We start from the raw sequence: 14094 nt of genomic DNA on the forward strand, positions 1-14094 counted from the left end.
GTCTCGCACATTCAACATGTCCTCTGAAGGGTGAGTTCGCGTTCGTTTGCTTGGAATTCTTGAATTCTTCATGAGGCTTATAACTTTTTAAAGAGGGGATTAATCTAAAGTTGTTAATGCAAGCTGGTGACCCGTCAAGAGCAATCTCTATTTCAAAATTCTTGGTGTAGCTTTGGGTGGAATCTGGTCTACGTGTCTTCAGTACAATCCAAACTTTCCAGATCTTTCCGACGAATCTTTTGGAAAGGTTTCAAAATTATATCAATCGCGACGGAGAAAAGAAAAGAAAATCTTTGCCTGCAAACAGATAGGCCCTTACAGATCCTTACACAGTTTTCTTTTGACGTTATTTGTAATTTTTTTTTTATTTGTTTGTTTTTTTCTTTTCTTTTTTTTTTTTTTTTTGCGGGATCTTTTGTAAAATTATAACACGGCTTTTTGCATAACCGAGCATAATTAAATTTAAGCTGCCCAAAATCGGATGGCAAGCTTTAATACTAAATTAAAGTTTTCCAGCACATCACAGAAGCAGGGCACTTTAAATTGGCAAACAGCGATGACAGTGAAATTGTACTTGTAAATTGTGTTTAGAATACAGTCATGTAGATTTTGTTTGATATATTTCTTTTTATTTTAACTTTAACAGTTTCCTAAGTCTGATCTATTGTTATTTTCTGCTTCCCGACATTATTTTATTGGTACATGGAAGAGGAGTGTGAAAAGATGTGGTGCTTGTTTCCAGATCGAGTGATCTAGCCCAGGTTGGAAACATTGTGTTGTGTGCTTGGGCAATGCACTTAACTCTCACAATGCCTCCCTCCAGCCAGGTGTATAAATGGGTACCAGCGAATAAAATGCTGGGGGTAACCCTGCGATGGACTAGCATCCCATCCATGGGGGAGTAGAAATACTCCTAGTTGCTTCATGCTACAGAAACCAGGATAAGCTTTGTCCTGATGGGTCACTTGGCTCGTTTGCAGACTTTACCTTATGTAAAAGTAGTTTCAAAATATTCCTCCTAGATTTCACCCCCATCCCGAGTTGTCTCCATTGTGTGATCGCCTGTGGGATGCAGATAAAAACCGCCTCACGCCAGGAGTACACTACAAGATTGATCCGCAAGGCAGGACACGGTTCCATTCACGGCAAGATCATGCCAGGGATCCACTCTTTAGCTTTGTTGACCCAGAAGTTTTTCAGTGGCCAACATACAAACGTAAGTGCATCAAACTGCAAACTTGTGTGCTGTATCAAAAATTTGAATCTTATTGGCTTCCCTCGGCTTCCTTGCCTATAACATACATCAATCAAGAAACAACAAACCTTCTCACAAAACTGTCATTTTGTCTGTTGCATCAATAATTTCAATCTCTATATAAATTGTGCTGATTTCTTTACTTCCTATACTTGATTTCTCTATTTTCCTTTTAATTGTTCACTGACCCTTCCTCTTAAAACAATTTATTCCATCTGAAGAAAGATACAAGAAAAGAGATGTCTTTCACATGCAAGGCTGTGCTCTAAAAGCACCTGGGTGCCACAGGCAACTAACTTTTTGCCTTTGGTGACTACAAAAACTTTTCATGGTCTGGAACCTTTGGGCTCCTCATAATTTTTCTTAGACCACAGCCTTGCTGTGGGCAAGTTGGATTCACCATGTGGTGGTGCAATATGCCTTCTTCTTCAGGCTTACTGCAATCATTCAATTAAGTCCCCAAGGCACTTGTGGTAGCTCAAGGGAGGGTGCTTATTGTAAGGAGGGTGCTGACTCAGATCATCCCATCACCTCATCTGCCAACTATAAAGCACATCCTTGATATTTTCCTGTTCAGCAAATTCCTTTTCAGAATATTATATGTGTGCTTGATTCATAATAGCACCTGTTTTACTTGTTTTAGGATTTGTAGCTTTGCTAGACAACTATGAAAGTGAAACTGGACAAGGAGAAGTTGTCACTCAGCACGAAGTGAGGGAAAACCAGGTTTTCATTGATGTCATTATGGAAACAGAGCCAATGAAGATAGCTCATGAATACCTGGCCAACAAAGGTCTGATGCCGCGTGATCGTGCACAGTTCAAGAGAGCACTTTACTCGTTATGGTTTACCATGTACAGAAGAACCCGTGGAGTAAGGTGATATATACTCATCCCATCTTTTTGTGCTTAAGTTCATCCATCCTTCTCAAACTCATTACTAATTCATTGAGTTAAAACAAAGAAAATCACAACCATGAAGGAGGCTTGGATTCCCGGTATTAATTAGCATAGATTTAGACGATTTTACTTCTCTGTTTACTCCTTAGTGTTTGTTTTGATTTAGAAGATATATCAAACATTCGAGACAGTGTTTCATCAGCTATCCAAACACCTCACATTTTGTCAAAAATGCTCCGCTGCACGTCATATTTTCAACTCTCTTCTCGGTGTTTGGATATCCTGATGAAACACTGTCTCTCGTGCTAGGTATATTATTTTAAAATGTTAACCCAACGACAATTTGTAAATTTATGGGAACACTACGATTAAAGTGACCATGACAGATATTTTTTTATTTGCTTGATAGAATCTACACAAGATCATGATATGGAAATCGAAAAAGAATTGCGTAGCATTGTTTCTTTTCACTGCATTTTAGTCATCTGAAAATGTGAAATTTTGCAGCCTTCAGAAACCATGGAAGGTTAGGAGCTGGGACTATTCAGGTTGTGATGTCTAAACAAGAACACAGCTGTTCTTATTTCTTGAACCAAACAAATGGAAATTAAAACAAAATAAGTAAAATAAGTAGGCAATCAAGCATAATTCTAATTTTGGTTCAAAATTGTTAACATTTACAAAAGATATGTAGACCTATGTTCTTGTTCTTGATGTCACGACCTGACTAGTTCCAAGTCCTAGCAAACAAAAAAACTGTCTGTCTGTAGGCATGCAGTGTGTGTAGAGTTTGGCAACCTACACTGATGCAATGAAGATACAATGTTGCAGTCTAAAATAGAATTATTTTAAATCATTACTTATTTAGTAAATAAGAAAGCAGATGTATCCACCCTATTATACACTGTATGTTAAGTAGGTGAGAACTGATTTGAAACAACCATCCTGAAGAACTATTGGCGAGAAAATTTAACACCTGTTTAATTGATGGCAAAAACATCTTTTCTTTTTTTTAGGGAAATGGACTCCTCTGCCTTTGAACATGTATTTGTAGGTGAGACACGCAATAGGGCAGAGGTAATTGGTTTTCACAACTGGATTCAGTTCTATTTACAAGAAAAGCGAGGTCTAGTTGACTACAAGGGCTTCTTTCCAAGTCGAAGGGTAAGCCAGGAGAATGGCTTTTGTAAATTGTACAGATCATGTGTACTAAAGGCATCGGCAGTCGAGAGTCAATCAATACCCTTGATCGACCCCTGATCTCACTTTCGTTCAATGACTGATCAACATAGGTTCAGTTGACAGTCAATTGACATCTCAGTTGAGAGTCAACTGATTTTTACATACTTGTGTTTCTATAACTCGATGGAAACACAGAACTAGCACGAGCTGTTGACATAATGATGACGTGAGCTAAGAGAATTTACATTTTGATGATCAAGGTAAACAAGCTGTCTTTATTTTTTGTTGCAGTGTTTTCTAAAAGAAATAGAAAACATGTTCTCCATGTTTCTATTAAGTTATAGAAAAGGCACTCATGAAAGTTTGCGAGAACTCAAAAAAGCTGTGGAAACACTCGCCCCCACAGCATTTCTCGTTTTCCAAACTTCCACTCGTGTTTCTATAACTCGATAGAAACACAGTACATGTTTTCTATTTCTTAACTAATTGACACCTGACCACATATGCCTTTAGTACACAAAATCCAATAGACCACTTTTGATATATTAGAATTCAGCTTGGCAGCGAGGCTTAGAGGAAACAAACAAAGGAAATTAAATGACCACGTTAATTGTTCATATCTTTTGTTTGTGTCCTCTAGGCCTCACTATTAAGCTAAATTTTAATATATCAAAAGTGGCCTATTGTACAAGAAAGATGCTAAAGTAGTAGATTTGGACCCATACTGTACTAAAAGTGTTGTGAACCCAGTTAATTTTCTCTAGTTTAATGGTACAGTATTTAAAATAATATTTTATCTTATTGGTCCAGACCTCTTTGATGCTTTTTATACTGTTAGAAGATATTAGGAGTGAACAAATGCCAATAATTGGCTCAAGTGCAATGGCTTTAGCTTTACATTTACACACTCTCACTCCATCTCCCTTGCACAAGCCTTTTTCAATTTAAATGCCTTTTACTGCTGCTTGCTCTGCTGGAACTGTCACCGTATGCAAGCAAATCATTTTTTCCACAGTTTTTTTTTTATTATTTTTGAGTTTTTGAGTAGGGAGGTACAACAAAACACTTAATGACTGGCCCCTTGGGAAACATTGAGTTTTGTTTCCCCTCGACCCTCAATGGTCCCCTTGGCTTCACTTTGGGGAACATTGAGGGTCTCAGGGGAACAAAACTCACTGTTTCCCTTGGGGCCAGTCATTAAGTGCTTGATGTCTATATCTTCCGTTACAGAAGAGACATGTGAGCAGTGAAGAAGAGAGTATGAATCAGCTGATCACAATTCAGTTTAACTGGAAGGGCGACGTGAAGCCAATCGGCAGCAGTTTCATTGGCACCAGCCCAGAGTTTGAAATGGCGTTGTACACTGTGTGCTTTCTTGCCGGGGATGGAGAAGAAGTCCATGTTGAGCTTGATGATTATGACGTCAAAGTCAAAACGCATCACATGGGGAAGTACCTTGGAAGCTGTTTCCCACAATGCCTCTGAATTTAGTGCTAAGCTATTTTCAATTGAAATTAAATTTGAATGCTATTTCTGTACTAATGTATTGACAATTTTTAGACCTATGTACAATGCTACATAAGAAGTGCGATGAAAAGAAAATTAAAATCATTGCAAAACTACAAGATATTTATCTGATTTGAAGTGACAATTTTATTTATGTTGCACAACGACTTAAAGCTAGTATTTCTTGTGTTTTAAAAAAAACTGTCGTTCAGTATTTTAAACAAGATGACACACGGGTAAAAAAAGTGGAGTAGTCACGTATTTCAATAACTGTAATCGAGCTTCTAATGAAGGTTTCTATAATGTTTTTCATATACTGTCACATGTCATTACGAGCGTTGCGTGACAACCGTAGCATAACTGGTATTGCGTGACTACCGTCCCAATGACGCTCACTGAACATAGAGATAGGCCGTTTCCATTAGTGTTCCATGTACGTAATTACATCGATAATGAAGATTTTTGGATTTTCCGACAGCCGTGCACCCGTAGCCGTCCTTACAAGAACTGACTCCTACTCCGAAAGCAAAATCATCTGGAAAACAGGTGGCTTGTTGGTCCCCAATACACCCTATCCGTGCAATATGAGTTGTCTTAACAGGGGTAACGTTAGGGTTGTCTTTCTGTGGGTTGCAAGTGTTGGCCAAGTTGAGACCGCACCAGCCTTGACGAAGAACGGACAAATCACAGCTCTTTCCGAAAGCTTTGAGAAGTGTAGCGAAGGTATATTGCTCAGCGGGGACAATGCCAAACTGAGTTTTAAACAACTCTGCAAGAGGCATGTTTTTATTGTGTGTGAACGGGGCGCAGCTCGTTGTAGGACCTGATAAACACACCAAGATTTTTTTACACTTTATTGTTGACCAACCATCGTTTTTCATGGATGTCTTCTGTGTTGTGTCTGGCGAAGTTTCATCATTGAACGTTTTTTCATTTGCCCAGTTGTCACTGACGGGTGAAAATTCGTCTTTGCCACCATTTATCCGGGCAACTAGAGTCCAGCCCCCCAGCGCCGTAGCGGGTTTGTCTGGATTGAGTATATCGCCGCGTGGCTCCACTCGAATCATTTCACAATGCGTCTGCAATCAAATGAACAGCGTTCATTACTCACCCGGTTACAAGAGTTCTAAACTTAGATGAAGACATCTAACTATTGACGAGGCCTGCACGTGTGAAAAATTGGTCTAATTGGGCTTGTGATTAAATAAGATTTTATGGTGATGATTTTCCATCCCGTCAGCAATAACTGGGCAAACCCATAACGTCGATGAAATTCTGGCCAGTTGTATGGTAGGTCATAAAAGGAATCCGCGGTTTAGAGAACGTAGAGGAACGATGTTTGATTGAAAGCGCCATAGCTCGGCACGCATGCGTAATGCAAGTTCGGTGTCATGGGTCCGACTTTAGAGCATCCGTAACCATCATAGCAACTAGTTACGCCGATACCAAGGGCGTAATCATTCGGTCCACAAGTCCTCAAAAGGTCACCTAGGCAACCAATCCGCGCGATATGATTGGTTGGATTCAGATTTGGATTGATGTCCTGTGGGTGGCATACGCTGGCGGTGTTCAAACCACACCACTGTTTGCGCATGCGTGACAGATCACAACTCTTCCCAAATGCCCGCAATAGTGACTCCATTGTGTAGCGCTCATCTACAGTCACCCCAAACTGATTATTAAACAGTTCTGATAAAGACATGTTACGGTTGTGCGTGAAGGTAGCGCAATGCGTCTTCGGACCATCGTAACACACTCGCAGTACGTTACTGGGCAAGTCTGCCCAGCCAATGTTTTTCATGACCTTTTGTGTGTTGGTGTCCGGTGCAGATTCGTCGTTGATGACGCTATTGGTTGCCCAGGTATTGCTGACTGGTGAAAACTCGATTGAACTGCCCGGGACCCGAGCGACGAGCGTCCAGCCACGAGCCACCATTGGTTCAATTTCGCAATGTGTCTGAAATTCAAATATAGTGTCCAAAACCAGACATTGAATTGTCAACACTGAGACGGATCTCGGAGGGGCTCCACTGAACCCCTAAATTAAAAAAAAGAGACATTATAACACGCTGACTTGAAATCCCATTTCCAAGGATCTCCAGTTTGAAAATTTTCCCGGCATAGATGCACCCGGATACCCCATCAGTGGACCGAACCCTTTTCTCTCGCATCCTTTAGTCACCCCTTTAACACTTCACTGAATTACTATAATGCGACACGGCACTTAGCAAATTTGATTGCGATTTGTCTCTGGTAGTTCTTCCTCCGGTTTTCCTTATATACGCCACTTTGTGCAAGTTCAATATATACCTGGTGTCACATGCTCACTCTGATCTGCTTCAAGTTATACTTCTAAATAGAAAACTGATTCTGCATAACAAATTAATGAACCAATCAGAATTCAAAGAAAAACATGCGACACGTGCCAAGCGCAGGGGAAGACACCCGTTAACCAAGTTATCGTTTGGGTTTGGTTTTCCTTCTGATTGGCTGAAGAAGAATCGGGAGGTTTGATGTGGTTGGCGACGTTTTCTAATCAAAATAAGAGACGGGGATCATCAAGCGTAACATCACCCAGGGTACTTTTTGACATTCAAATGCTCAGAAAAAAAAACACTCCAATTATGGAATATTCAAGCAGTTTGGGCGAAAACGCCCAACACGAGAGAAATGTATTTATAAATGCTACGAGTCTAAAGTAAAACACCCACGCGCCCCATCTCTGGCAGAGTGAACATTGCGAATTTATTTCTTTACCATGATGGTAATAAGAATGACCCCCCTGCTCCCACCCCCCGCCCAAAAAAAAAAGGAAGTGACTTTGGAAGTGAGAGGTTTGGCAGCATACTGACCTGGAATGGTTTTCCCTTGCCTTTTATCCAGTACGCACCACTCACAGCACCAGCATCTTTCTTGTATATCTCCTGACAATTGGCCGCGGGATTGTCTTTACTATGAAAAAAACACACACACAGGGGACTACTAAGTGATAAACTGAGCCCGCTGTCATTACTCGTTTCTTTACCAAGCAACACGAGTTCACCTGATAACGAAGAATCGGCGTATCCAACCTCGATCCCAAGACTTCTCTCCTTTGCCTCCCTTGTCGAAAGAGCCTTGCTCGAGGTTGCACCGTATCTTTTGCACGTGTATCAAAGGTCTTAGTCAACAACATTTAAAAGAACCGTTAAATCGCTGAATTTTATGTTACTTTAAAGCTAGTGTAACAAAATATAAGAATCCAGACAGCGTGAACATCAACCTACCACCTTCCCTGGCCGCACTTTGGTTTGTCAGGTTGACCTCCAGGGCCACCAAAATTGCCCTGCTGGATATAACAAAGGTTGTTTCAGTTTTTTTGCGCACTTACTACGTAGGCTCTTGGTATTTACAGGTACATTCAAATTTATTACCTTGCAGGTCTTTTCCAGCTCCACTATTTTTGCTGTAAGTGTCGCTATAACCCCGGGAGAACACTGAAACTATAAAAAAAAAATGATAAAAATATTCAGAGAGTAAAAACAACCATTTTTGCCCAGAAACTCTTATGTGAAATGTTAGCCAATCAAGTAGCAACGTTAGACACGTCCGTCCAATCAGAGTGAAGTCGATCGACGCGCGCCAGTGCGTATTGGCGGGAAAGTTGTGCAGATGTTATCAAGTTATAAACGAACCTCTTATAGTACTGTAATAAGGGTATAAACTGTTTAAATGGCACATGATAGAAAAAAGAAAAGAACTTCAAGTCAATACAGTACCGGAGATGGCTGACAAACACCTGGATCTCCGGTTGGGCCCTGAAATACAATGAAACGAACAAATCAGATTACTTTCGATAAGTCTGTATCAGTTGTGTCAAGCATGCACTGTGCACATCAACTGTTTTACTTTTCACGGCGTCTCCAGCGTAACCAATTTCTACCTGTTGTTAAAACTAAGCTTTCCAATTTTTCCTTAGCCATAAAGGGAGCAGAGAAGCTTCCTTGGGGGCCTTTCTAAATCACTTAAATTTTTCTGAACATCATTTGAAACATTCTTTGATTATCTATGTTGATTATGTAAGTCGTCTCTCTCGCTCACCTTAGGCCCCGCGGCTCCTGGAGGTCCGGGTGGTCCTGGAGACCCCTGTGAGCAGAGACACATGGTCAGATAAGCCACTATAAATTATCCCAGCCTCCCATTTTATATATAGGACACTTTCGTCATTCCACGTCCCTTCCTTCATTTATTTTCAAGAGCAATGCAACTGTATGATTGCCAAACCTTAACTCCAGGCTTTCCACTTATTCCATCTTTTCCCTTCAATGCAAGGGTCATCATGTTCTATACAAAACAAAAAAAGACTTTTAGAAACCATTCACACGTAGTCATCTTTCTCGACGTCCTCAAAGTCCTCAAAGCACTTTTGGTGGCTTCCTTTCTACATTAAATTCTTCTTGGGCGGCAAAGCCGGGGAATTAGCTCCGTATTCCCATCACCTAATGCAATGATATTTACGAAAATTAAGAATGACTTAGAGGGAACTTAACCTGGTCCCATAGAGTCATGCAGTTTCTCTTCAAGGGAAAACGATGTCTGGAACAGGAACCACCCTCAGTACTCCTAAATTAAAGGGAAGTCAATAACCTAAAAGTGAGACTGATTAGGAGACAATCATGTTTTCAAGTTCGCAACAAACCTGTGAAACCTTCACTTTACATTGAGTGTTCCCGGGACATGCGGCTGGTGAAACTGCAGGTACTGGAGCTTGTGTCGCGGACTTGAAAAAACAAAGGAAAAGAACTAGCTGTTACAAACACACAGATATAATGCTTAGCTAGTCCGTATTCCGTGTTGCTGAACGGTATATTTGGTTGAAATGATTTTTAACATTTTGTTTTAGTAGTAAGCGACAGAAAGAGAGCGAGACACTCGTGCTGAGTATTGTGGGCAAGAAATCGGTACAGATGTCATTATTTTGATCAATAAATCAGGCGCTACCATTATTTGCAGAACAGTCACGGCTCTTATTAGTGTGCACGGTCGATTTCACCACTCCACAAATTCTTTGTATATTGGCACTGAAAAGATCTCGCTAAACCAAGTTATGTGAAAACCGCTTTAATACGGAAGGACTGGACAGATTTTGTTTATAAAGGTAAAGGTAAAGTCTGCATGCGAGCCAAGTGGCCCATCAGGCCGGAGCTTATCCCGGTTTCTGTAGCATGAAGCGACTAGGAGTATTTCTACTCCCCCCTGGATGGGATGCTAGTCCATCGCAGGGTTACCCCCAGCATTAAGTTCGCCGGTACCCATTTATACACCTGGGTGGAGAGAGGCACTGTGAGAGCAAAGTGTCTTGCCCAAGAACACAACATAATGTCCCCGGCCAGGGCTCGAACCCGGACCGCTCGATCCGGAGACGAGCGCACTAACCATGAGGCCACCGCGCCTCCCACAATGTGAAAACCACTTTAATACGGAAGGACTGGACAGATTTTGTTTATAAAGTTAAAAGTAATTTACCTCTTGCTTCGTTATTCTCTTTATCACACATGTACATATCTACAAATGCCTAAACTTTTATCCATTTTTCCCTTTTATCCATTTTTTTTAATCCAATTTTTTTCTCTTATTAGCAAAGAATGAAGAAAATAGGAGTCGTTAAGTGAGCGTTATTCCTCTCTAACATGCAGAATTTACAAACCTGTGAACTGGCAAGGGCTTGAGCGGGCGAGGGATTCACCGAGGAGGCGGGTACAGGAGGTGACTGCGAATTTACCCCAGGGGCTTCTCTGGAACTACTGTCCGCTACTGCTATGGGGGGAAGGTTCTTAAGATCCACAGTGGATTCTACACTTGCGTTAGCAGGCGCTGGTACTAAGAGGAATGTACCGTCGGAATTCTTCTTTAAAAGAAACTTTCCACCTGACTCAACTGGTCCAAGCAGGGGCGCCAAACATACAAACAACGAAACAAACACGACGAATGAGTAGCTCATGGTGGAGGGAATTGGCCACGAGACCTCATCAGCCATCTACAAGGATCGAGGCATGTTCTGTAGAAAGAAACAGAGAAAATGAATAAATATTAAAATAAAAAACTTTATTTAAATGTCAAATGTATTTGGCACTGTTGTGCTAATTGGGGGCGCTGTAATTATGTAAAAAAAATATTTCAAATAGAACATAAACTATTAAGAATCCTAACTGATGGGAGGCTGACCAGTGGGCTATTTACACCAGTGGGCTATTTACACCAGTGGGCTATTTAAACCCGGGGCTACCGAGAACAAATCCAGATAGCGGTAGTGGGTAGAACTCCAGATTTAATTTTCAAATCCGGCCAACCCCCTAAACCACTCGGCCACGCCGCCTCCACATAATGATGCTTCCAGTTTTGTTCGCACAGATATTGTCTGCTCCAGCTTGAAGTTTGTCGAGGTCTATGATAGGTAATATTGCTGTGCAGCGTTCTACACTCAGAGAGAGAGCAACAAAAACATGGGGCATTGGGGCAAAAACCCAAATACCAAAATCAGTCGTGACCTGGTATAGACTAAGTCCACTTTCCCGCGCTTTGTGACTTGACGCGAATTGCATATTACTGCGCTTCGAATTGTGATTGGTCACTGGGTTATTTGCTTCGAGTTTTGTGATTGGTCAAATGTGAGTGTTGATTTTACAATCTGGGTCGGATTGTTCAAAGCCTGATTAAGCTAACCCAGGATTAGCGAGCATTTTGATTTAAGTTTTGTAGCTTTTCGCTGCAGTTTTCTGTTTGTATTGTTTGTCTTTCAGTTTTGAATTTGACTAATCTCAAACTGCACAAAACATAAGCAGTGAAAACTGAAAAATTAATACTTCGGTTAACTATTAATCCTGGGTTAATGTTAACCGGCTTTGGAACAACCCAGGCCAGCCCTGATCATTGCAAAACGTTTAGAAAACGACTTCCAACAGAATTTAGAATACTAACTAGCTTTTCCAACTTATAGAATTGGACAATTACTGGAAAAGCAAGAGAAAATCCCGTTTTTGCGCGTAATTACTAGAGCGAAATCATAAGTGCCTGGTAACTTTCAAAGAACCAAACAAATATGACAAGCAGAATAAGCGAACAGACAGCAAGCAAAACACTGTGGAATTAGGATCAAGAGCCTTCTAGTATTTTGAACCGTCCTAAAACCGATCGAAAATAATCCCTTACAACGTCTTATAATGTTGCGTTGACCACTATATATTAGATGACCATCGCTCACAGCTTTAGCTTAGGTTGCCACGACTATGCACAATCTTTTTTTCGGAATCTCACATTTTGGTTGAATTAGCTAGGGGACCATAACTTTGGTCAGGTACGTACTCCAACGCATCTCCAAACCTATTGCGCTTTGGGTAGAGTCAATTCGGAAACAGGTGGAAAACAATTAATGGGAAAATGAAAAAAGCCGAGTAACAAAGTATTTTGCCAGGCGTCGTCGCCTTTTTCCTTCTATTAACAAATGGTTATTTTGACGAGTGAACAGTAAAGTAAAATCACTTTCAAGTCCGATTCTCTTCTCTCGTTGAACTCATTAACTTCAATTGGTCACCAGCTGTAATTTTCTTTGTTATACTGTATCACTGTTTATACTATTGATATTTGACAGGCTACGAGAGTATAATAGAGAATGTCTTGATCTACCACCAGATTGTATGCATGGAGATCTCAGAAAAAAATTTCCCAGCAGTTTATGTCATTTGTTTTTTAATTTTTTTTCCCAACAAAACGTAACTGTTTGTAACTGAGACGTCAATTAAACGTCAAATATGGACAGGTAAAGATTATTCCAGAATGGAAACACTTAAATAAGAAGTTCCCAAGTGGGTTCTATGTATATGACATGTTCCTTTTCGCCGTTTGACTTACTTTACTTCAGTTGAAATAAACCGCAGGTAAATTGCTGTATCACAGAAGTCTTTGACTTCTGCTGATCAGCTATGTTTAGATACAAAACTTACTGAAAGAACCCATTTCTGGGGCCTCTATATAAAGCACATCAATACGATTTGCTTCTTACTCTTAGGGTATTTTTCTGGGAAGGTATATCGTACATCATGTAACGCATCATACATTGAATCAAGGCCAGACGCATTTTTTCATCCGTGCAGAGTCCGTCCTGGGGAGTCGCCCATCCAAATTAGATCACACACAAAAGATTTCAGTAAAATTAAGGCAATGAAACTAATTGAATACAACCAGGTGAACCAGACAAGTCAAGATTTCAAAGTGTACGCGAAACGAGTGATGAGTCACTGTAGAACTAAAGGTGACAGCTTCATCACATAAAAGAACTACCTCTGGGTTGGTAGTGGGCGAGAACCACGGCGGCCTTAAGATTTTTCTAACCAAGAGAAAACTATGGACACCTGGAATATGTAATAACCTTCGCTCTCACTACATAAACCGATGAACAAATGAAACATAATTATAAAGAAAGCGGAAGGAAAAATACAACTATTTAGTCCTACCTTGAAAATGCTGCCAAGGGTGAATCGAATCAGGGAAAAAAACTAACAATAAGAAGTAAAAATTCTAACAACCACAGATAACCAAATATTGAAAACTCTCTTCGAGGGTTTAGCGAGATCATATCACCTAACTCGCGCATAACAATGAGGTAATTAGCGTTCAAATACGACGGCAGACAACACAAATATAAACAGCGGCATAAGCTAGTTTAGTACTGGTGGCAACAGGGGCAACAGGTGTCACATCAAATTCGTCTCCAGGTTCCTCTCGGCGAAGAAGGAAGTCTCCTTCTTAACCTCATTCTTTGAGGCAGAGAGTCCAGGATGTAGATGGGGGAAGGGGTTGGTTTTTGCAAGTGTTAGGGCACTAATTAAAACGAGGCACGCTATTTGGTATGGCTGTCAACGAAAGAATGAAGTGGAATAAATGAAAATAAATAAATAAACGAGTTGAATAGGCTAAAGAGTCTTCTTGTGAAATGTTGCTCGTTCTGATGTTACATTCCGAAGAAATTCCGCTTAATTAATCTAACTATTATTATTCACTCTTTTATCATACCCACCCTAACCAAAACCTCAACCCCACCCCTGCTTTCACCCCTATTACCAACACCACCCCTGACCAAGAGAAAATGAGGGGTTGTTCTTGCTAGGGAGCAAGTTCCCGAGACTAAAAAACACTCTACATCGAAACAGAGTTCGTGCGGAATTATGGGGGCTTAACACGCTAAAAAATTGTTCACATGAAGGGTTCAAGGGGACA

General features: G+C 40.6%; 2 protein-coding genes across 4 annotated transcripts; one reads left to right on the forward strand and one right to left on the reverse strand.

Moving 5' to 3' along the window:
- The first annotated feature begins 1 nt into the window (after position 1).
- Positions 2–4961, forward strand: LOC110051944 (uridylate-specific endoribonuclease B-like). Its single transcript, XM_020758057.2, has 5 exons — positions 2–30; positions 1023–1216; positions 1899–2133; positions 3171–3318; positions 4567–4961. Exons 1-5 carry the CDS (start codon positions 17–19, stop codon positions 4819–4821), a joined length of 846 nt encoding a protein of 281 aa, XP_020613716.2. The 5' UTR covers positions 2–16; the 3' UTR covers positions 4822–4961.
- A 4-nt stretch (positions 4962–4965) lies between these two features.
- On the reverse strand, positions 4966–13848 carry LOC110051943 (uncharacterized). Of its 3 annotated transcripts, none has more exons than XM_089280481.1 (10): positions 13332–13795; positions 10529–10879; positions 9521–9601; positions 9106–9165; positions 8923–8967; positions 8601–8639; positions 8256–8324; positions 8109–8167; positions 7695–7794; positions 4966–5921 (listed from the first exon to the last, which is right to left on the reverse strand). In XM_089280481.1, the coding sequence occupies exons 2-10, from the start codon at positions 10856–10858 to the stop codon at positions 5235–5237; spliced, it is 1470 nt and encodes a 489-aa protein (XP_089136607.1). In that variant the 5' UTR covers positions 10859–10879; positions 13332–13795; the 3' UTR covers positions 4966–5234. The 3 variants fall into 3 exon arrangements, with proteins under 3 accessions (XP_089136607.1, XP_089136606.1, XP_089136609.1); XM_089280480.1 differs by having other exon boundaries at positions 8109–8170; positions 13332–13582; XM_089280483.1 differs by having other exon boundaries at positions 5695–6799; positions 8109–8170; positions 13332–13848.
- Positions 13849–14094: the final 246 nt, after the last annotated feature.

The sequence above is a fragment of the Orbicella faveolata genome, unplaced genomic scaffold, assembly GCF_042242905.1.
Source record: "Orbicella faveolata isolate gen_17 unplaced genomic scaffold, um_ofav_v1 contig_47, whole genome shotgun sequence".
NCBI classification, from domain to species: Eukaryota; Metazoa; Cnidaria; class Anthozoa; order Scleractinia; family Merulinidae; genus Orbicella; species Orbicella faveolata.